Consider the following 23136-nt stretch of genomic DNA (forward strand, 5'->3'; position numbering starts at 1 on the left):
ACTAATGTCTAGCACGTTACTGAGCTTGAGCTGAATATGCTTGCGTTGAGACAGGAGCTGGTTGTGATTAGTAAGTCAGCCTCGAACTTATCCATGCAGCTCCCAGCGGAGCGATGATAGCCGGGCCATGTAGCAGGACCTCTCGCAGGTTGGTTGTATCTGAGTAACCAAGGGTTTTACTTCAAAGTCAGACTAACGTACCCTATCTTTGCTTATTGCGTGATAAGATCTCTCCTACTAGCGCGCGCGCATGTCATTCTCGCGCAGCGCTAACATAACGTGCGCTCTTGTTTTCTGCAGACTCTGGTCTTCTATTCGAAGTTTTAATAGTCAAAACATTTTTGACACAGGAACACTCCTTTATTACCATGTGTACAGCATTTATTTATTGTTTGCATCCATAAGATCGTCTACTTACATTATGTACATGTTTTTTCGGTGGATAAGAGGCTTCTATCCTGGCTTTCTAATCCCTTTCACAGGAGCACCCAACGACTGCTTTCTGTAAAATATCTGTTCGGAGAAGCAGATTTGGTCTATAATTTTCTACCACTTGAGGATGGCTAAAAATTTCTAAATAACCGTTCCATTCATTTACAATTTTCGAAGCTTATCTGATAAACGTCCTACGATTTTCTTAAGTCTATTTTTTCAGACTTCACTCCACAGGTTAGGCTATTTTTCGTAGCAAAGGGAACGTAATATTTTCGCATTTAAAAATGTGATTGAGAGAGGAATGAGAAAAATTCTCACTTTCGTAAAATGGTAAATTGCATCTAAACTTTTCGGGATAAAAAACTGAAGCCCTTGCAATTTCGAAAAGACTCAAGTTCCCCTAGGATGACCGAGCAGATACAAATTTTATAGCGCCACATGCATTTCTAGAGATCTGTAAGTACTCTGGATAGCCTAAAAAGTGTTTCAATGTATTAAGGAGGAAACCGTCGTTGCATGCCCCTGCTTTCAGATCCACATGACCTTATAGGTCTGAGTCGATGACGGTAAACAGCCAGTCAAAGCTGCCAACGCCTCGGGTACGTGAAAACGATTCGACTTTCAACAACCCCAATATAATAATAATAATTTATTATTTGAAATCAGCCGAAGAAGGCCACTTGAGACCGGTAAATTATATCTATAATTATACTCTCTAAGTGGCCAAGATAAGAACAGATTAAAACAAAACCCCCCTTTTAACTGAGGACTTGAGTTTTTACCTGAGCATCAGGTCGTAGTTTTAAGAACGAGGGTTTCCTATGATTACACTGGCGTAATTGCTCATACGCCACTTGCACATTTCCCATAATGCATCTTATTTGCCCCCCACAATGTTGCATAAGCATTGTTTTCAATTTCTCTTGGGACCACTGTAATACCCAGGAGAAATGAAAAACAAAGGTTATGCAAAATTTTGTGAACATATAAGGTGCATTATGGGAGATGTGCAAGTGCTGAATTTTAAAATCTCAGTTCAATTTAGCACAAAGCACACAGCTAATATTCATAGTCACGTGGTACTAAGAGGTACGATTGTTTCTGATACAGTAAAACTCTTCGAACTGGGTACAGTCTGTGAGCGAAGAGCAGCCGGGGCTGTATTTGCAAAAGGGGTCGCGGAAGCGTAGCTTGGTCCTTGTTCCCGAATCGGCTGTCTGAGACCAACTCCAGGCTTTCCATGTAGCGCGTCATCTGGCTCATTCCAAGCAAGTAACGGAGCTGTTCGTCGCTGCGACGGAGGGGCCGAAGCCGCCCGAAGATGCCTTCGTCTAAGTTCGAGATTTGACCTCACATGAATCGGCTCACTTTCGTTGTAGCCACGCGACGACGTTCTAGAACTAGAAGGGAAATCCGAGCGATAAGTTGACGATGGATTGGGACATTCGTTACCTCGCCAAGTTATAATGTCTTGGGTGCCTCTGGTATGTTGAGTTTGTCCTGGTTGGAGGTATTTTCGCTTCCCCATTCCCTGAAATGCAATATTTTAGAGAGTGGGATTGAAAACGGTAAACTTTTAAATTAGCCTGAGAAAACACCCGTCATTTCGCGACACCACCACTGCGGTCTCTCATGACATCTGAGGAAGGAGCGCAGAAATTCCACACTGATGATGCCTCACTACCCATGTCTAGGTAGTGCTTGGTTTGATTGAACGAGGCAAGTTTTTACCGAATCGAAGTACTTCCCAAATCTGGGCAGTGACAAGTCATCAGTATGGAATTTCTTCGCTTGTTTCTCAGGGATGTTACTATTAAAGACGTAGCCAATCATGGCACGTACTCAAATCCTGGTAGACAAGTGTGGGCCCAGAACGAGGACAGGGTTTGTACAGGTCATGGAAAACCTGGAAAGTCATGGAATTTAATTGTCGGTCCTTGAAAGTCATGGAAAATGAAAGTTCTGTTAGGTAGAATAGATACTACAGATGACAAAGCATGCCAAGGACAACTTAAGATCAAGAGAAGTAGTTAAAGAGCGCGAACGGGACGTATTTTGGTGGACACCAGAGTTTGTGTCTTTTGAACTGTTTAAGGTCAAAAAATATGCTAAAACAAGAAAAATTTGAAAATTTTCGAAAGTGACAGCTAAACCGAAGGTTATGGAAAACTTTAAAAGGTCATGCCGGAAAGAGTCATGGAAAGTCATGGAATTTAAAGATCTGAAAAGCTAGAGTATAACCCTGAAGGATTTTGGTGCTGTTTCGTAGACATACTTAACCAGAAGTTAATTTCTATCTGTGGCAAAAGCTACTATAGCAGGGAATGGGGAGTGGGGAATGAGCACCGGGAATGGAAAATTGAAAAATGGGAACAAAAGCAGAGAAGTGGAAATAAAGTTACTGAGAGTTCTAGGGTTCAAGTTAGGTTTTGTTCCATTTTTCATTTTCCCGGTCCCTGTGCTCATTCCCCATTTTAGTAGCAGCTATTTCTATGAGTTTATTTTGCCTAGAAACCTGAGTTGTGGCGTTGCGAAATGTAAGCTGTTTTCTCAGAAACAAAAAACAAAACGAACAAAGAAACACCTCACATTTTCCTTATTGAGGTCAACCTAAGGCAGCAAATATGACAGGTGACTTACCATTCCAAAATATGTTTCAAGATCTCCCATATCACTGTGTGCATGTCTGTTGTCGTGTCTTGAGAAGAGATGCCTGTTAGACCTCTCCTGTTTAAACATGTTTAATTAAGTTAACTTTAAGGCTTAAATTGCTCACTGATCTCTAGTAGAATTTCAAAGATTGCATGGACAATTTGCTCAGGGGCAGATCCAGGATATTTTTTAGGAGGGGGGAAATGTTCTCTTGCTCTACTTCAACACCAATAAACCACATAGTTTTCTTTTTTTTTGCAGAATACCAGTTGTATTAGAAAACTGCAGGTCATCTCCGGGGGGGGGGGGGGGGGGGTGTGCACCCCCTGCACCCTCCCCCTAGATCCGTCCCTGTTACTCATATGCTGTAATTCGTATTGGTGAAGAAATCCTCATTAAGGAAGCTGAGTACCTTTTTCAAGGAGACTGGGTTTGACTCAATGTAAGCAAGCTGCTTTCTTTGAAATTAGGAGGCTGGCATAAGTAACTAACATGTTGTTGAACGTTTTGTTATGTCTATAAAAATAGTCAGTGTTTGTTTTCTAGCTGTTTTATAAGAAGTACTTCTTTGGGGTGAAAGTGAATATGCCCCAAAAAATGATACACTGGCACATGTACCCTGAAGGGAAAATTTCAGACAAGTCCAACAGTCATTTTCACAGGAGAATCACAAAGGTAGAGAGGTAAAGCATTCTTATTTTATAGAGTGTTTTTTACTCATGTGGCCAGCATCTACGCAAATTTATTGGAACAAAAGAAAGCCCTTGCGTAAGAAAAGAGTTCAACTCCCAGAGGATTGGTTTGGGACACCAACATGGCCACCCTTTCATTGTTTTGGGACACCAATATGGCCACTGTGATGTCATGTGAAAACACTCTATTTCCCATGTAGCTTGAAAAAGTCATCACCTTACTAAGAAACCTGAAGCTGATAGTATGCACATTTTACCCCTCTCTTTCCACCAATTTTACATGTTTTAAGCTACAAGGAAATGAAGTCAATAAAACAAGGACTTAAGGTCACGCATAGGAATCAGAATCAGGACCTCTTGCACAAAAAGCCGTGCACTAAGCAACTGTACTAATCCTTGCTTCTGTAACTAACAGACCAGGGAGAGGGTAAATAAAAAAAAATCTTGAATGGACTGAAGAGACTTTCTTAACTGGTGGGTAGCATTCATCAGAAACGTCATATCAAAAAAATATTGTTTCCCGGACGAGTATGCTCTGCTTTTCAGCAGACCTTTCTTAATACTAGTATTCTAACCAGGAGTTGCAATGGACCATCTGGGGGAGAAACTAGAGAAAAAGATGACTTTCTTCTGAATTTTTATTAATTAGGATAGTGGCTTATCATTGTAGATGTCAACCAGTCACAATAATATTTTAACATGTAGATTGATACATTCAAATGGTCGTTAATTATTTATCGCGTCCGTTCTTGGGCAAGATGAAGACAACTTCAATATTGTGATCAGTTCTTTACAAATTGATTGAATTTCAAAAGCTGTCAAAACTTGGTTTTTGCCTTTAGTAGTAAGTTTTCGCTTCCGTTTTAGAAAAGCAATCTATACCAGATCGTTGAGATTGATCAGAGCATATATTAATAGCCCCGTCTAGCTAAACAGCTGAGCTATACCATCAGCCGTGACAGCCATAGGCAGAACATATTTTGATAGTTGTGAAATGTAATAGAAACAAAAATATGTCTTCTTGAAAGAAAGTTTAAATATACGTAGCGCGCGTGGGGGAACGATAGGGACCTTCACTTCAAAGACGAAATACTCGCTGATCATGACAGATCAGAAGGTATTCCATCTTAAGTTGTACTTCATGGTGTCGCTTAAACTTTGTTTACCCTTCTTCATTACAGCTGTGATTACCAGCTGACATAAATCGCCATTATACACTTACCGTCGCGTAATTAAGAAATTTTCTTGGCGGACAAGGCTTCGCTCTTTGCCGATAAGGAATTGTAAACTCTGAACGTGATTTGCTGCGAAAGTGTCCGTGAAAACCTGTAGGAAACTAGATAATTCGAGATGTGATAGACAATTTTCAGTCGGCGGTCGGGCAATCAAGCTTTTGAAATAACAAAACACAGCCATTGAGGCCAATACTTACCCATGTTCCTCGAATATCATCCATATTTGTCATATTCGACCCATCTGATGTTTTAACAGCGTTAAACCTCTAATTTTTAAGTCTCAATTTTAAGAATCTCTCTACGCTTAGATGTAACACTGAACTTGTTGTGTTCGGTTACCACGGAACCCATTCAGCGTGACACAGCGCCTTTAATTAGTGATTAATTGACAGTCCCACGAGTAATCAACCAATTGAATTTGGTTTCGCTTCAGCGCGTCAGATGTCAATTTTAATGAAAACATCAATGTTTGCAGCAGTGAATTTTAGCAGCTTCCCCCTAAAAAATCCGCGAACCTAAAGGTAATATAAAAATGTTTTTAAAATTAGATTTCTTTGCTTTATTTTGTTTTTGTTTCTAAATATTCTCAACTCCGTAGACATAGTTTTCACTCGCGTGCGCGCGTGTCAAAGCGATTAAAAAACATAGGGAGCTCATGAGCTCCTGAAAAAATGCATATTGATCATGAAATACCGATATACGACTTACAGTCATTCCGTTTACAAACTTGTGGTAGAGGAGGCATATTTGCGCGTTCTTAGACTTGCCACAATACAAGTCGGCCTTTTCACTACACAAGCACTGTCTCTCCTCTCCCTTCCCTCCCACAGTACTGAACACGGGTGGAAAAAAAGGGCGGGAAACTTGGCGCGGCTGCCATCTTCATTGTTTCCTACGGGGATTTTGAAGGTTTTATTTTCAACAAACAATACCTATGGTTTAAGCTTAAGTTTGTCATTATTATTAATATTACTGAATATTTTGACAGTACTCAAAGTCTTCCAAGGAATTTCTTTTCATCAGAGGCGCTAGGGGAATCTGATCACCAAAGAAGCCAGGGAAGATGCAAAACGTTTTTCCTGCCCGTGAACTGTACAATTCAAATCCTTGGTAAGTAGAGCAAGCTTGTTAACGAGTTCATTAATCTCAGGGAACATCCGACACTTTCTAATATTCCTAAACTACGAATGTCAACTTAAGTTTAAAAACTGTAAAGTTAGGGCTTAGGGCTCATTGTCGGTGTTATAAGAACCAAAGAAAACAAAGAGGACACAACAGAGCCTAGAAAAACAAAAGTTGCAAACAGGTTCTTTTACTGGGATAATTAGAACGAACCCAAAGTAAGGCACTTTCAAGTAAATGATCTACAATTATTCAACACATTAAAAGTCTTTTGTGTAGCATTTTATTTTTTATTAAAGAATGCAAAATTAGCTTTCATCTTTGAAGCAATGACGATTAGTGTTTAGTATTGAGACGAGCTGAGTACTAAAATCCTTTTGTTGCCTTAATTTTAAGCTTATATACTTGCTATACATGCTACATATGCACAAACGTTGCTTTGAGATGCATGTACCTCGACTCGTGAAAAAGGGCTTTTTTTTCTGGCTGGGTGGAGAAAGCAAATCAATGTTTGTGCAACGAGTGTTGTTCCAAAAAAATAGAGGAAAAGGACAGGCTTCTAATTATTCAGTTTCCATTTTACCTTTTTACAGTCGAGATTTGTGGGACAGCGAACAGCTGAGTCAAATAGCCGGTTCTCAAGGCTCGCAAAACAGTTCTTCGGATATGTTTTCACAATCCAGAATGAGCCAGCTAAAGGGTCTTAGCTCCTTTGACGTTTGGTCGCAACCGTCGAATTCACAGCAATTAGTAGAGGTATTGTTTAGCTTGTTTGATGGGGTTTGATCATGAGGAAGTGATTTCAAATAGACTATCATACAGTTGGAGTCTTAGAACACTAGCTTCGTGCCACCCGATTTTGTAGTTTTTGTAATTTGGCACTGAGGGTCTTACCACAATTACCCCAAACCACACTGCAGTAGTCAAAACGAGGTTGAGTCAGTGAATTGTAGATGAACTGCAAGTTACCGGGAGGGGCATAAAATATAGCCTTAACCATGAAAGGTGTTATGTATAGAAAATCTTCTTGAACCTTGCTTTCACTTAAAGCTATTAATTGTGCTATTAAAAAGTTGTCTATCTCTCTCTCTTTTCATCATTTGTTCAGTGGCTCTGCCTTACTGGGGTTGAGTGAAAATGTAGTGGTAACTGGGTGTTAAAAAAATGCACTTTTTATTTGAGTGTCAATGTATTTAGCACGAAAGTGCTAACTGGGGACACTATTTTTACGTCTCCTAATAAAGACGGGACCGCCATTTTACGTGGTCATCCGAGCCACGCGAAGGTCTCGCCGCCTGCAGTGCAAAGGAAGTACCTTCATTTCTCAGTCATTTTAAGACCCTGAGTAATGGTCCGGCCCCGGGAATCGAACCCGTGACCTCCCGCTCTGCAGTCAAACGCTCTACCGACTGAGCTAATCCTGCCACGGCTATTAGCGGCTATTCTACAGGGATCACATGAGCGATTAAAGGTCTAGTATTTTTAGGCCCTTGGAAAGGCTCATGCTAAGTAGGAAAGAAATAAAAAAGCAAATGTGGGCTTTTAAGAAAAGCATCAAATGTCCATGTCCGCGACATAATGTGAACAGTACCTTGCATTTAGGACGAACCAGTGAAGTATTACATGAAGTACATGACAAAGCCACCGCTATTTCCTGAATCTGAACGCCAATCCCAGAAGATGCAGAAACCTCCGCAGACAGTAGCAGGTTATAAAGAAATGATAGAAATTCAGAAAAAAAAGACTGCAGAGAGAGATGACAGGTAAGCAAACATACATTTTGCGGGCGAAGTGATAGGTAAATTAATACTGTGAGGTCTGCATTAAACTTTAAATACACTTTTGTTTTAAGTTTTCTTTTTTAATTTCGCTACAGGGATGTTCTTGATAGTTTCATATCACTGCTTAAAGACTATACAAAAGAGGTAAGTTCCGGAAAGGGAGAATTAAAGCTTATTTCCTTACAAGTATAAACCCCTTATAAACCGACAAGTCGGTTGGCAAGAGTCGGGGGGCATCAGTGAACGCGTCGTGCCAGATGCTCCCTGCCGATCGCACTTAGCTTTCGTATCCAACGCAATTAAAAACAAATTCTAGGGAAACCATTCACCTCTGTTTCAGAGCTTTAACGATTCTTACTGACATGATATATATAGAGGGCATGCAAGAATTTCTGGATGTTGCTTTTCCCTCTACACTGTAAGCAGATTTTTTAAATTGTGGCTGAAGTTAAGAGAAACATAATGAGATATCTAAAAAAGAATACGTTTGTTTTCCATGCGTGAGACAATGCTGCGTAATCTTTCCCCATACCAGGGCGTTGTTATTGCTTAAAGGACCTGTCTTAAACCTGACTGATTGAACTCCAAAATGTTGAATAAATTTCAGGTGAAAACTACTATGGATTCTTTCAAGGACAGCATCGATTCTACACTGGCCTCCAAGGCAGAGCAAGTAGCTACAGCTGCAAGCCAGTCAGCTGATCTTATAAAAAAATGTAAGCAAATCTACAACTATTCATACTGCTGTTTTCTCGTTTTCTGCCTAATAATCTTAGTAGGAAATTGATAATGATATTGCGGGTTACTGAATTAATCTTAGTGAAAGATGACTTGCTGGAGAGTTTTGGATGTCTCAGGAAGGATCTTAAGGAAAACGAAGATCTGAAGGAAATTATAACCAAGGTAACGATCGATGGTAGTTAATAAGTACCAATATATATACGAATAAAAGAAGGAAAAAGTAACAGCATGAATGCCAGTCTTTGCGTGTACTTAATGGTGGGCTTGATTGAGCGTTGACAACCCTACCATAGATTCAGGTTAAATAAGACGATCTAGAATTCCAAACCCATTGTGAAATCTACACCCATTTTCAAAGTTAAAATCTAAGTTGAGAGACATTTACTGTCAGATTAGACGAAGGTGTAGGCTGAAAAACTAGAAGAAATTGCAGGTGAACGGACAGATTCAGTCGATTGCAGATGGTCGTAAAGTATTATCGTCGACAGCCCTGTTTTTTTTGCTAGTAATTCTGCCGGTTTATTCTCTCACTCAGCAAAATGAAAAGATCGCAGAACAAGATTCGCAAATCAAGATGCTTCAATCTCAGCTGAAAGATTGCCTCACAAGAGAAGAGAAATTAACCGAAAAACACGAGAAACACATGGAAAAAGAAGACAAGGTGCTGCAGAAACTAGAGGAGATCAGCAATAGACAAGCGTCCACGGAAAAAGGACTTCTTCTTCAACGATCTTCCACTGTGGGAAATACCATCCTTAATCAATCAAATAAGTGTGTAAAAGATGACATCATAGAGTATGTTTCTCAAAACCCGCCGAACAGAGCTTTTGGAAATCAGTTTGCCTGGAACAGTACTGAGGTAATGAACCATTGTTGAACCTACGCATTGAGCTAATGTTGTTAATACCAATATTGAACCTAGCTACCCTACTCCATTAGGAAGCACTTGAATAGCCTGCGTGAATTCCCTTCCCCTTCTCTCGCGCGAACGCTAGGGACCTTACGAAACCACGACGGCGACGGCAACGGGAATGCCAAAAAGGAGTAGGATAAAGAGGCAAAACAACAACTCTGCACGTGCATCACGCTTTTGTGTACATTTCTTAGCCGTCCCTGCACAACAACGATGAGAAATGACCAAAATTTAAACGTTTACCTGGGAACGGGAATGGTAAGGCGATAAATTCTACCGCGATCCCTTCTCTTTAGCTGCAACCCAAAATCCCTTCTTTTAATTAACTGGGCCCTTAGGGATAATCGCGAAAAAAAAGTGAAAAGATGCGAAGTCTATTTTTCAGTGACGTTTTCATGGACGTCGTCGTTGTCGGTTCGTAAGGTCCCTGCTTGCCCGCACAGGACGGCGCCCGTAAGTGCGTATTTAGACTTTTTATGAACTTAATCTCATTCCCCCTATATCCATGTATAAAGGTAATCCAACCGTCTTGGATTCTGAATTCCATGCTGTGGATTCCGGATTCCGGGTACTGGGATGGGTACCGGCTTTCTTGCCCGTGGAACTTGAAATATTGGATTTCGGATTCCAATCGTTAGCGGGATTCCGGATTCGTTGAGCTTTACGGATTCCACGCGCAATAATTCCCAGGATTCCGGAATTCGGATTTCCTTACATGGAGCGAAGCGCCTGTCCAGTTGGAATGAAAAAGAAAAAACGAGTTCGCAAACAAATCAAAAGAACTGCAATATAGTTAGGTTTTAGGGCCGAAAACTTCTACTTGATCTGATTATACAAATTGACAGGTACCCAACGTGAGATTGCATCACATGGCCCCAGAGACTCAACCAGTGCCTCAGCCATCAATCCAGAATATCGCAGCATCAATACCTTTCAATTATCAACTACAAGGCTCTAACAACAGACAAGTAATGCAGTCCCTACACTGTCAGTATCACCCACAACCATCACTACGTCATGCGTCTGAAGCGGACGCAGTTGTTCCTTGCGTGAACATCCAGTACCAAACAGGTATACCTTCAGGCACTCAACATCAGCCGAATGTTCACCCCACTGCGGCGATTGCTCCTATGCGTCCTGTTTCACACGATAATCAGCAGTCTTCTCATCTGCATCAGAGCACTAACATGGCGGAGGGTCACGCCTTGCAACAAGGTATGCGGAATGAAATTGGAGGGCCATAGGTTTGTCAGTATTCTACTGTGAAGCGCTACCCTCATTAAATGGAAAGGCATAAAGAGTATGAAATCAACTGTCGGAGTACGGTAAACATTGTAAAAGGCTTTAGGAGGGCTTATAAACAGGTGGGCTTGTCCGGGGGTCTGGGTGGGCTTATAACCGAGGTATTTTCTTCTTTAGGGTAGATGGATCTATAACTGGAGGGGGGCTTATAGGCGGAAGTTTATGGTATTACGGATTTATATTCAGGTGATCAGGCGGCGTTACCATCAGAGTTGGAAGCTGTCCCTGTGTCTGCGAAATACCCCGAGGAGACTGTAATCAGACCCTTCACCTCTCCAGGTGTTCGTGTACCTACCTTGACAAACGCTGCCTGGCCAAAGCAATCCCCCATAGCTGCTGTTCACCCCCAGATTCGCGTCAAGAGGGAACTTGAAACAGAAAAAATGAAAGGTACCAGCTCTTAGGGCTACGTTCACATGTCACATGATGAAAAATTTTCGACCTATTACAAGTTCGTGCGTTTGCGTTGACACGGAACCACCTTAACCGAAAGAAACTTTAGACGCCTAGCCACTCAAAATTCCGTGTAAACAGATCGAAAACATTCAGTAAACGGTCTCGTGTAAACAAAGTGTCCGGTTAAATTTTCGGGCGGTCGAGAATTCGTCCTGTACACTGAGTGTGAACGCAGGTTTTATTTTCTTCTTATTATACTTATGGCTTTATGACTCTACAGTCTCAAGTGATGTTCTCGGCTTACAAAACTAAAAACATTTACTGACAGTGGACTAGTTGTCAGAGATCATGATGATTCATGACTTATTGCAATGTGTCCTTGGAAGGACCCATTCAGTTTCACACTACTTTCTTTAATTGTTTTAAAGTGGTAGGGTACATCTATCATAACTAATATTTTTTTTCCTTACAGCAAGCAGACCTTACGCTAAGGGCCCTCGAAAGGAAGATCCTTTTGACATATTCCTCTTTGACTTAACCTCGTCTCCGGAGGATGAAATTTGTGAGATCCAGAAGTCCAAACCAGTATCCCTAAAGACAGCCTCTCAAAGCGTAGCAAACACTCACAGAACGAGGTCAAAGACCATCAAGTCCTTGAAGAATGCAATTGAAGACAAAACGACCGTGAGCATTGCAGATTCGAATGACGTTAAAAACCAAAAACGGAGCAAATCTAAAATCAATAGCTACTTACCTTCAGTCAAGAAACGTTCTTCCAGTCTGCATGGAAAGATAAGCCCCGCGTCAAAACATTACAAGGGGGCAAAGGATAACACTGATGGCTACAGTCTTGTCCCCACCACACCAAACCGTCCAGTCATAGCTGCAATAGAAAATGGCATCCCAAGATCTAAAATTGCAAAGAGTGTTTTCCAGGTAACCATTTGGTTGTATTTTTGATAATTCGCTATCCTCTTTTGTCGCAAATTTATACTTCGGTCTCCATGCAGTAGCCTCCGTTATTAGGCAATTCAATTTTCAGGGGAGGAGTAGGGACACGGAAGAAGAACGAGTAGTAGGGGCCAAATTAGTGGGCCCCATTCTCATCTCTACTGGGCGAAAATATGCCGAGACTTAAATTGCAATGTAATTTTCATGTCTGATATCTCAGGAACTAATGGTTATATGTGAAAAATAGATAGATGAATGAATAAAGTGAACAAGAAATCTACGTATATAGGTTAATGAATTAAAAAGAAAATAAATTTATTGAAATTTTAATAGAGAACGGGCTGAAGACTGTCAACAATACTGCAATGATAAGACTATCAGAGAGCAAAACAAAACCGTTTTCCAACCCCTTCTGAAAGAGATATTTTAACCAAAACTATAGAACACTTTTTTAACCTGGCGGATTTTTGTGCGTTTTTTAGGGTTCCAAGACTTCTTTCAAGCGGAACCGGCTGGCAGCAAAAAGAAAACTATCTTTTGATGCGTCCGAGCTCTTTGAAGGTGAGCGATGGGGAGAGAAGTGTGCATTAATTCTTTACTGACTTTTTTGGTTCGATTTTGAGTTAGTTCTTTCTTGAGGCCCAGTGAGAAGTCATATATAGATTTGGCCCGGGCCAAAAGCGAAGCTCTGGTTAATAATACTTATAAACAAAAAAAATTAAATCGTGTAATGCTATCCAGGGACGACAGTGAAAATGGCTTCAAGACTAATGGATCTAATTAGCAAAAACCAAATTGCACGTGCAGCACAATTTTTCTTCTAATTAGCGACAAACAAATTTGCACGTGCAGCACGCTTTTTTGTCTTTCCCTTGCCGTTGTTTTGCACGACTACAACGCTGTTTTGTACGACTAAAACGTCAAACTACCTAGTTACACATTATTTTTAGGGAAGAATTGTCGTATGAACTTACCCAATATTTTGTTTCCTGTGTTCATGTTCCCTCTTATTTTTCACTGCCGCTCATTTTCACCTTGCTGGCCGCTCCTTACTGGCGCTAGCATTTCTCATTTTCTCACCGCCGCTTTGAATTTCCATGTTTTTCTTCCAACGAAATTCGTCTCCTTTATTTTCAATGACTCGTTCTGGCTCTTTCTCTGTTAAAAAATAACGCCTAAAACGACACGACTTTGTTGTTGTTTTTTCTTTCTAAAAGTCCGGGCGCCCATGTGATTTCCTTCCAAATAAAACCTTGAGTTGCATTTGGGTTGCCGTACCTGTTGATTGAGTTACCGTAAAATTCCGAAAATAAGCCCCGGGGCTTATATTTTTCAAAGGCCCTTTTTGAGGGGCTTATTTTTGGAGGGGCTTATATTCGGAGGGGCTTATCTACGGAGGGAAATTTGCGTTTCAAAATCGAATGGGCTAGCCTTATATTTGGAAGTAAATTTACCGTTTTTGCTTTGTTTTACTTTGCATTTGAGTGTAATTTTCCAAGTACAAGCCGCCGGGGGTCTTATATTTGGAGGGGCGACTTAACGGAGGGTTTTTTGCGTTACCGGTTTGGGGGGCTTATATTTGGAGGGGCTTGTACATGGAGGGGCTTATTTTCGGAATTTTACGGTATTTTACATTGGCATGCCTGTGGTGCGTATACACGGTTGCTCGCTCGCTCGGTGTACGGTCACGTGATTACCAAATTTTCTAGTTCCGCTATAAAGTAAGCTGGCCGGTCAAAGGCTCACGATACCAGACACAGATTGGAATAAATCGTAAGCAAACTTTTTGTTTTGTTTTATTTTTTATTTTGTATTTCATTTGCCTTTTAGGTCTCGAAGATGATACAAATATACAGCAGATTACTGAGAGCATTCGCAAGCATTCGCAAAGAAAAAGGGTTGTCAAAGTACTATAATCACCGATATCATCTTTATTTAGACACTGAGCCGCACGATTTATAGCTCGTATTGTCTCTTTGAAAGATTGCCGCATACTGACTAGAAAATGGGAATAATGAAACCATGTGTTGGACACCTTGATTGAGCCTTAAAATCATTTTTGCACATTAAAAAGTTATTCAATTTTCCCATTATTTTATAATATAAATCTAAAACAGCTTGTAGCCTGTCATAAGAGCAAATTCGTTCCACAACTGTCTGCAGGAAATTAATGGAGGAGAGAAAACCCTTCTTATTTTCGAATGAATCAAGGAAACGCTAATGGGAGAGATTGAAGTACAAGCCTTCAACGTCTTTGTTACAGAATAAATTTTTGAACTGAAAAAATTTTTATTTCAATAAAGGAACTTAACACTTTTACAGTATCAAATATAGCTTTTGCATCTACCGGATAAATCACGTGAACAACTGGGGCGAGAACCGCAAACGACATTTAGAGACTGGGATCTAATTATCGAACGAGCCAATTAACGCACGCAATCAGGTGTTTTTGACTACGTCGAATAAATAAGTGAGTTGCTCACTGGCACTTGATACAAAAAATAAACAGCTGAAATAAATACTCATCTTGGAGATCGGAGAGCGATCACTGGATTTTTTGCTCCTGAAGAAAGCTTAAATTGATGCTGTCCTTAACTAGCCTTGGGCTTAAACTGAAAGCCAAAGATTCACTGCCAGTGAAAGCGGAAAGTGATGTTGTATGCGAAGCGTTGATGATGGAGCTTGAATCGCAAATCAAGGATGTTGAGAGGATCAATCGTGATGTTGAACGGGAAAAAAGGAGATTGTCAAACATAGCGGACTACTCTTGGCTCATTAGTACACCTTCAAAATCCTTTGAAATTCCACAAATCGAACGCCTTGCTTTAGAACAGTTAGCTTCGAAAGTACGACCCGAAGACAGCGGGAGCATAATTTCAGAGTTTCGGAACGCTGTGGAAGGAATACCGCGTGACACAAGCGAACTGCCGCAAGTAATGCGATGTATAATTGAGAAAAACCTTCTAGAACGCCCGAATAAAAGCGAAGAAACGGAATCAACCCTCCGATGGATGACAAGGAGTCTATCGCAGCTCAGAGCGATATCAAATCACACATCAGGAAGGGTTTATCCTGTTGAAGATATCGAACTTCAAAGTGTGCCCGAGCCAAGGCGAGTGAAAAGTATGTCTGACTTTCCGCGTTCAAGAAATTTTATGCCCGTATAGTTTTTATAGTTAAGAGCTAAAATATTAGATGCTTAGCTTGTAGATATTTTAATCCTTATTTTTACAACTTCAGTTTCTTCCCCACGCCCATACGACCATGTACCAATGCATGCATCGCCACGTTTTGATGTCGTTCTGTTAATTTTTCTTGTATCTCTTAAGAGGAAGTCTGCCGTAAACTAAAAATTATTGTTACATCAAGCTTAAAGAATGTTTTATTGACTGTTGCAGTCACATAATCGCCCTACCTGAATAACCTAGCCGCAAATGCGCGAAAACATTTCAAGTGATAGTTTATATTCTTATAGTATAAGCAACAAAACTAGGAGTAAACAGAGTAAAGACTTCAGTTCTATTTCAAGGCTGGTTTCTTCTATAATTGCTATGGTAGCTCAAACTACTGGAGTTGTTTCTGCACTTAAGTCATGGCGATCATATTTATTTGGGCCTCTTCACATGAGCACGGTTGAATGGGCTGGCCCGGTTACCAGGACCAATTTCGCCTTGGGTTCATATGAGAAATTTCAGCCCGGTTTCTGAGACGAAAAAATGCCAAAGATCCTGGGGATGAGTTGTAGTGCGAAATTTGAGAAACAAAGCAAACATGACAAAACACAAAGATTATAACTTTTGAGCCTAACATAGCTTAGGCAACCCGTAAAGCTGTATTGCTGCAGTTAAATGGGATGCTTATGATGTGGAAAACACATACAGCAAGCAATGCAAGACGATGCCATCCGGGCCACCAGAATTCATCCCGCTTTCATCCCAGTAACCAGGCTGAAGTGTTCATATGGCAAAATCTTCAGCCCGTTCACCAAGATTCCGGTCTGAAAACTGAGATCTCGGGAAACGAGCCGCCCCACCATCTCATATGAACACATTGAAAATTTAACAAAGGATTTAGAGGAAAGTCGCGATCTCTAAAACCAAGCCAGCCTGGTCAACCAGTCTCATGTGAAGAGGCCCTTTGAAACCAACCTTTAATTTAATAAAACATCCACACAGGAAAAGATAGTACTTAACTCTAGAAAGGCAAGTTGATAAAACTGTCAGCAATAATGTTATTTTTTAATGAGCTTTATTATTTTTACGTCTAGTTTTGCAACTTATTTTTGCCGATAATGTTTTGCTTGGTGATTTGAACTCCTTTCAAACTGTGCAAAAGTCTCAGAATTGATAAAATCAAGATTATGGTAAAGTAGGGGAAAGGTCAATGGTTTTCTTTTTTAAACGAAGAAGGCGATAAGAGCCAATAACTTTCATAACTATATTTAATATTCTCAGTCATCATTTGAAGTAGCCTGTGAAAGCAGATGCCTTTTTCAGCCTTTGCTTTGACGTGCAAATTTAAAGTCAAAAGAGGTGTCTTTTCTTGTGGGCTAACTTTAAGCAAATTTGAGCAGGAAAGTGCTGATATTCCAAGAGTATGGTAAGATTTCATAGACAAAATTTAGGTTATTATTATTTATTTATTTTTATTAAATACAGCTAATTCATAAATTATAATGTAAATATTAATTACTGTCATTAATTTTTATAGCATCAATGTTATTGGATATTATTAATAATATTATTAATTTATCAATATTATCGGAACCCAAGAGCACAGTGATAGGTGACACAGGAATAAAATATTATTACAGGTACTTTAGGCTGAATATATATGGTGGTGCAAAACATACTTGTTGTATACATATCTGCTTAAACTATATATTATTTATTGGGATCAGTATTTTAACACAGACAACAAAATAATAATATTTACGCACTGTACACTCCAGTGGCAAGTGAAATAAGTATTTAAGCGAGACAGATTAAAATACTAATCTTTGGTCACACTTTCTTACTGTGCTGTCCAGACTGCCAGACCTAAGTTTGAAAGTCAACCCTTTAAATAATTTCCCATAAATTTTAATGCATTAATATTCTCCTTTTAGACTATTACATGGTTTAATTAGCCTGTTTAGTTATTTAAGAACCCTGCGAGTGAGGGTTTCTCCCACTCCCAACAGAAAAAAGAACATTCACACCTCAATAATGGCCTGTACTGGGCGAGTAGCACCACTTCAGTTGTACCACTTGTGACATCACCAATGGGCGTAGACTACTTTGATGTCTAATGGTGTCTAACTAGTTAAATAGGAAGGGGGGAGGAGAGCTCTCCCAACCCTTGCCTTAACCCTAATAAATCAGCTAAACAAGCGATAGGAAAATGCAAAAAAAACATTTACCTATGATTATCTTGTTCCACTACCTATGAAAACTTCTTCGAAATATAACACATCAGGAGGCTGAAAAAGCCAGAGGGCTGAGCTACAGTGTCACTGTTTTGTCCAAACAGTCATTCCCATCGCGAAGCCTTGTTCCGAACTCAAAAAGCTTTTGGATTAATAATTGGCACCAGGAACAAAAAGTATGCAGCATCAATCTAATCTTGTCCCCAGGCGTTTCCCAGGGAATCTGGTAGGGAACCCCCTAGTTTTTAAGGGAGATGCTAGCGTAGATTATGATTTTACGGTAATTGGGAAGTTTTGCTTCTTTTTGGCGTGATACCGAACAGAAAACGGCTCTACCAGTTTCGAAGAGCGTTTCTTTGGCAAAATATCCAGGGGCGAATGAGTTAAGATACCGGGGGGCAGCAAAAAGGAAAATGAAAAAAACAAAACAAAACAAAAAACACGCGTCATGCTGAGCATGAAAAACTGGCACGGGAATTGGTTAGAGAGCGTACTTGACGTCCTCGACATGCTTCTTTTTGTATTATGACCCTCTGTGGTATACTTTTCTCTTTGCGTGCCACGAAATTTCACTCTCCGCTAGGTTGATACTTTCATATTCAAACATACGTGCTTCTTTGACAACGCTTTTGAAAAGGAGCAGTGAAGGGGAACGAACCATGCAATACGCCATTTTACCCTTTATCACGGAAAATCAGTGCAACTGAGATTGCTTTTCATTGAAACGAAGTCTATATAGATTGATTTACCAATCTAGTGTTATTAAATTGTCAAGTTTCAAACTCTTGGATATACTGGAGCCCGAAATTTCCAGATGAGAAAAATTGTATGCCAGATGGCTTACCCTCCCCCCCACTGCCTTCCTCGCATAAGTATACATTTCTTTGAAAACTAGTGAACCCTCATAAATCATAGATTTCACTGGCCTAGTTTTTCAAAACTTTGAAGTTCTATTAAAAGGCAATTTTGCATCAGTCTATCTGTGACAGTAAAAATTTCCATTGTATATTAAAACACGACTGGGGTAAAGGCTTGTTCTGTGTTTTCATTTCAGCAACCTTCAAGACGAAGACAGGATGGAAACTTTGATGGGAGTTAAATCTCTCAAATATATTCTCAAGGAACATGGCCACTCAAAGGGAAATGACCTATATGTAAATCAAATACATTTATCATATCGTGTACGGCTGAAATGTAGTAGAATATGTGCTATGGCTTTGGAGAAATTTCCGTCATAGGACGCAACGGAAACACTTGAAAACACCTTCATCACCTGTTTTAATTGATAAGTGTTTAGAGAAACATGACAAAGTATTTTCTGTTTGCCCACATAATGCAAAGTTTGCATGATGGCGTGACTTTCTTCTGAGATAACATCGAATGTTCGCGTGATCGCGTGACTTTAAAGAAGTGGCCAAGTGATAATCGTCATTAAGACAAAACATGACAGAGCATATTTTTCACGATGATCGGTTTTTTTTTTTGCGGAAGCCAGAGAAGAGACAAAAAAGATTGAAATTAAAACACCCTAAGTCAGAGTAAAATAAAGGTTTATTAATTCACATCATGTGGTTACGACGGCTGGAGTTTCAAAATTTTTTACGCTGTTCGCGCGCTCGCCGCAATGTGTTTGCGTGACTTGAATATTAAGTGAACTTGTACATGACGCAGCAAGACGTCATGACACAGCAGTTTCGTGATTGGTCACGTCGCATTAAGCACTTGAGAGCGGACAAACGTATAAAAACGCCTTCACTCGCAGTATCCTTATTAAAACTGAAAAACTTAAACCTTCAGTGCCCAAAATTCGTTGAAGATGGCAGGAAAAACGGAGTTCGTGAACCTTCAAGTGAGTGGAAACAAAGTGTGCGTGTTCTCCAAGTCCTACTGCCCTTATTGCAAGAAGGCTAAGGAGGCGCTTGCCGACGCTGGCTTGAAAGAATACGTTCTGTTGGAGTTAGATCAACGAGATGATGGCGATGCGATTCAAGATGCCTTGTTGAAGATTACAGGAGGCAGATCGGTATGAACCACGTTAGGGCTTCCGTTAAAATTTTTATTATTTTTATTTTCGAATTTAGACTATGATGTTCCAAATACTTTCTTTCTATAATTGCTTTTTTCCGAGTTAAAGCACGTGCGTTTTTAATATAATTATAACGATGGGCGATGAGAAGGCTTTAAGATTATCCGTTTCATTCGACGATCTCATGTTCAGGGGATCGGAAAGCCAAAAAGTGTCCTAAGTTTCAAAAAGATAAAATGAGTTGACTCTCTCTTAGTTTTCGGGGGAGGAGGGGTAGACTTCCTAATCAGTAATAGATCACACCACTGATACCCTCTTTTCACATCCGCTGCTTCGCCGCCAAAGAGTATTAAAATTACGTCGTTCATTGTCGCCCGTGGAATGCACCATACTGTCACGCGATGGTATGTGACTCTTTTCCCGCGATCGGCTTACACCCAGCTCTACTACCCACTGGACTGGTGAACAGGTGTTACTTAGCTTATGTATGTTATATTTGATTTCAAGGTTCCAAGGGTGTTCATTGGAGGCAAGTTTGTTGGAGGAGGAGATGATGTCAAGAAACTGCAAGACACTGGAAAGCTTAAACCATTGTTGCAGTCTGCGGGAGCTTTGTAAATCATGGACAAATATCTTAAACCTCAAGAAAATTTAATGACTTTATTTACTCATGTATCGCTATTTAGCCTTGTAAAATGATCAGTTAATACAGTGTTGTTTTCACGAGCTCTGTGTTGTGTACCTAATTCGTCATAGGAGGTAAGGGGCATTGCGTTTTGACGCGATATAACTAGGGAAAAGAAACGAACGAATCCGTGAGTGTTCGGGGAGCCCTATGCCCTTAAGATAGTGGGGAAGTGGCGCGATAACCGCGTGAGGATTGCCCCCTTTTTTCGCTCGTCTGCAGTGACCGAGAGCCTGGCACAGGCTACAGACATCCCCATTTTGTGGTAATGTTGACAGTAGCGGTTCATTCGTTTTTCTGTGTCTCCTTGCAGTGTCAGCCAGAAAATTGATAGGAAGAATGCGCCTTCAGTAAATAGGGTCTGGAAACAAAAAGAATTCACCATAAGCTTTGTATTTAGCTTGGCGCTGACTTCCTTCTTTCCCATTTATTTCTTCCTGTTTACTTCTTTCATTCTTTCATTATTTTATAATGGGGCCGCAGGCCGGTGAAACGCGGGCTCGTACACTAAAGACGTCTGTCGAGACGATCAAGACGGAGACTCGTAACCGGCAAAATGTCCAAAGTCAACGAAATCAACGTTAAAATCAAGGATAACAAGGTAGTAGTCTACTCTAAAACCTACTGTCCCTTTTGCACGATGGCCAAGGGTGCTCTGGATGATGCAGGATTGAAAGATTATCTTGTAATAGAGTTGGATGAGATCGAAAACGGAGATGCATATCAGGACGCCCTCAAAGAAATTACTGGGGGTAGAACGGTAGGCTGAAGTTTTTTTAACAGCTAGAGATAATGCGGTTCGCTTTTCGGTATTTATGTATTAACACTGTTTCTTGTACTCAAATAAGTAACCTTGCTTAATTTCGGTTTATTTTAACTGGTGCCTCTAAGCATTTTGGTGCATTTTGGTGCATTTGAAAATCTCTGTAATTAATAGACGTGTTCCACGTGCATACTATAAAATGTGTCCAGGGCTTTTTATTATTTTCGAGCTATTGTTTTCGAAGTATTTCCTGAAGCAAATGAAGCTTTTTTTATATAAATTACAAGCTCTATCACAATAATCACGCATATTTCTTTGGATATCGAAAATTAACTTTTTTGTGAAAGTGCCAGTGCAACCACGTGATAAGGAGGCTTGCGCAGTAAGGTAAAAATTCCAGCTATATAGTAAGGAAGATATTTTTTTTTTATCATGGAAACCCTAGCCTTCAGAAACATCCGTTTCTCCTCAATCTTCGCCGCTGGGGACGTTTCGCGCGTAGGAACGTCTGTGACTCAGCGGCATAAATTCCATACTGATGACGTAAAATCTGTCCGGAATCTGCTCAGGAGTGCTGATTGGTCGACGGAGTAGTTACATTGATTTAACTATAGTTTATGAATGACAGACAAAAGACAAAAGGCCTCAAAGGTCAAATGTATACGCGAAGAATCTCTAACAAAACAGTCAATATTCCTGGAATATAGTATTCTCTATAAGAAGCATTTGAGTTTTGCTGGAGCTCGTTGTCAGATGAACACAACACTTTACCAAAATAGACCAGGAGAAACGTAAAATTGAACAAATTCACATTAATTTTGGAACCCCATGACTACCGGATTTATTATGTAGACATTGATTTACGTCATCAGTATGGAATTTCTGCTGCTGAGATGCAGATGTTCCTCCGTGCGAAACGCCCCCAGCGGCAAAGAGCGAGGAGAAACAGATGTTTTCGCATGCTAGGAAACCCAGACGTTATATAAGTTTAACCTATGAAATCCCTGATTTAGTTCATAGTAAGTTTTGATGAATAATCAAAAAGGAAAATAAAATATAAATTGTAATAAAGGTAATAGGGCAAGGGTGGCGCAGTGGTGAGAGCATTCGCCTCCCACCAATATGGCCGGCTTCAAATCCTGGTGTTGATGCCACATGTGGGTTGAGTGTGTTGCTGGTTCTCTCCTTTGCTCTGAGAGTTTTTTCCCCGGGTACTCCTGTTTTCTCCTCTCCTCAAATAAAAACCAAACTTTCTCAAATTCCAATTTGACCATCACTCAGGTAAACAAAGAACCACTAAGTGGATTTATTATTTCTTTTATTTTTATGAACCATTTGTTGTAAGAAGTATCATGCCAAAGGCGAATGTAGCCTGCGAGTAAGCTCTCCATTTGGGAATATCGTAAAAAGTAGACGCGCAAGGGGCTCCTCTCACTCGTGCATTCTCGCACGGCTTGCTTCGCTCGCCCAAATAGGAGAGCGTGCTTGCAAGCTAACATGACTGATGACACTACATTTCTCAGGTTCCAAGGGTGTTCATCGGTGGCAAGTTTGTTGGAGGGGGAGATGCTGTCAAAGGTCTGCAAGACAGTGGAAAGCTTAAGCCAATGTTACAGGAGGCTGGAGCCTTGTAATTCATGGATTATGAAGTGGATTTTGGAAGCCTAGCACAACACACATTGAGTTACTCTATATAAGCATGAGTTTTGTCCTGAATGCACAACTAAAGAAAAATGGAAGATTATGGCTGTGAATTGCACCGATGTTGTCAATAAAAATTATTCACCATCTTTGGAGAATTGTGTTCTTGTTATTTTTTAATCCATCTGTGAGAAAACAAAACCCTCAGAAACTCCACATCTGATAAACTTGCTGTATCTTACTTTTGCCGATTGGGCTGTGTTCTTCTTACAGAGGTGTCTGTCAAGAAAGAATTGACCACACAGTGACCTAATGATAATTATTGGTAACCAGGAGACATTTATTGGATTTGAACTTCTTGTTTTTTTTTTTAGTACTTTGGCATCTCAAAGAA

The 23136-nt window shown here is 40.2% G+C and overlaps 5 protein-coding genes across 5 annotated transcripts; 4 read left to right on the forward strand and 1 right to left on the reverse strand.

Annotated features, from left to right (window-relative positions):
* Positions 1 to 1407: 1407 nt before the first annotated feature.
* LOC140923359 (uncharacterized) lies at positions 1408 to 5372 on the reverse strand. Its single transcript, XM_073373452.1, has 4 exons — positions 5212 to 5372; positions 5002 to 5115; positions 3076 to 3162; positions 1408 to 1966 (listed from the first exon to the last, which is right to left on the reverse strand). Exons 1-4 carry the CDS (start codon positions 5242 to 5244, stop codon positions 1508 to 1510), a joined length of 693 nt encoding a protein of 230 aa, XP_073229553.1. The 5' UTR covers positions 5245 to 5372; the 3' UTR covers positions 1408 to 1507.
* Positions 5373 to 5993: 621 nt separating this feature from the next.
* On the forward strand, positions 5994 to 14428 carry LOC140923573 (uncharacterized). Its single transcript, XM_073373648.1, has 12 exons — positions 5994 to 6124; positions 6730 to 6892; positions 7739 to 7899; positions 8013 to 8061; positions 8525 to 8633; positions 8738 to 8820; positions 9194 to 9517; positions 10417 to 10786; positions 11060 to 11263; positions 11742 to 12205; positions 12703 to 12781; positions 14051 to 14428. The coding sequence occupies exons 1-12, from the start codon at positions 6078 to 6080 to the stop codon at positions 14134 to 14136; spliced, it is 2139 nt and encodes a 712-aa protein (XP_073229749.1). The 5' UTR covers positions 5994 to 6077; the 3' UTR covers positions 14137 to 14428.
* A 262-nt stretch (positions 14429 to 14690) lies between these two features.
* On the forward strand, positions 14691 to 17262 carry LOC140922637 (protein RD3-like). The gene has a single exon (XM_073372622.1). It carries the CDS (start codon positions 14803 to 14805, stop codon positions 15385 to 15387), a length of 585 nt encoding a protein of 194 aa, XP_073228723.1. The 5' UTR covers positions 14691 to 14802; the 3' UTR covers positions 15388 to 17262.
* Positions 17263 to 19351: 2089 nt separating this feature from the next.
* On the forward strand, positions 19352 to 20379 carry LOC140922638 (uncharacterized). Its single transcript, XM_073372623.1, has 2 exons — positions 19352 to 19650; positions 20161 to 20379. Exons 1-2 carry the CDS (start codon positions 19444 to 19446, stop codon positions 20269 to 20271), a joined length of 318 nt encoding a protein of 105 aa, XP_073228724.1. The 5' UTR covers positions 19352 to 19443; the 3' UTR covers positions 20272 to 20379.
* Positions 20380 to 20855: 476 nt separating this feature from the next.
* LOC140922639 (uncharacterized) lies at positions 20856 to 22900 on the forward strand. The gene is made up of 2 exons (XM_073372624.1): positions 20856 to 21098; positions 22625 to 22900. The coding sequence occupies exons 1-2, from the start codon at positions 20895 to 20897 to the stop codon at positions 22733 to 22735; spliced, it is 315 nt and encodes a 104-aa protein (XP_073228725.1). The 5' UTR covers positions 20856 to 20894; the 3' UTR covers positions 22736 to 22900.
* The last annotated feature ends 236 nt before the right edge of the window (positions 22901 to 23136 follow it).

Source organism: Porites lutea, chromosome 13, assembly GCF_958299795.1.
Source record: "Porites lutea chromosome 13, jaPorLute2.1, whole genome shotgun sequence".
In the NCBI taxonomy this organism is placed as follows: domain Eukaryota; kingdom Metazoa; phylum Cnidaria; class Anthozoa; order Scleractinia; family Poritidae; genus Porites; species Porites lutea.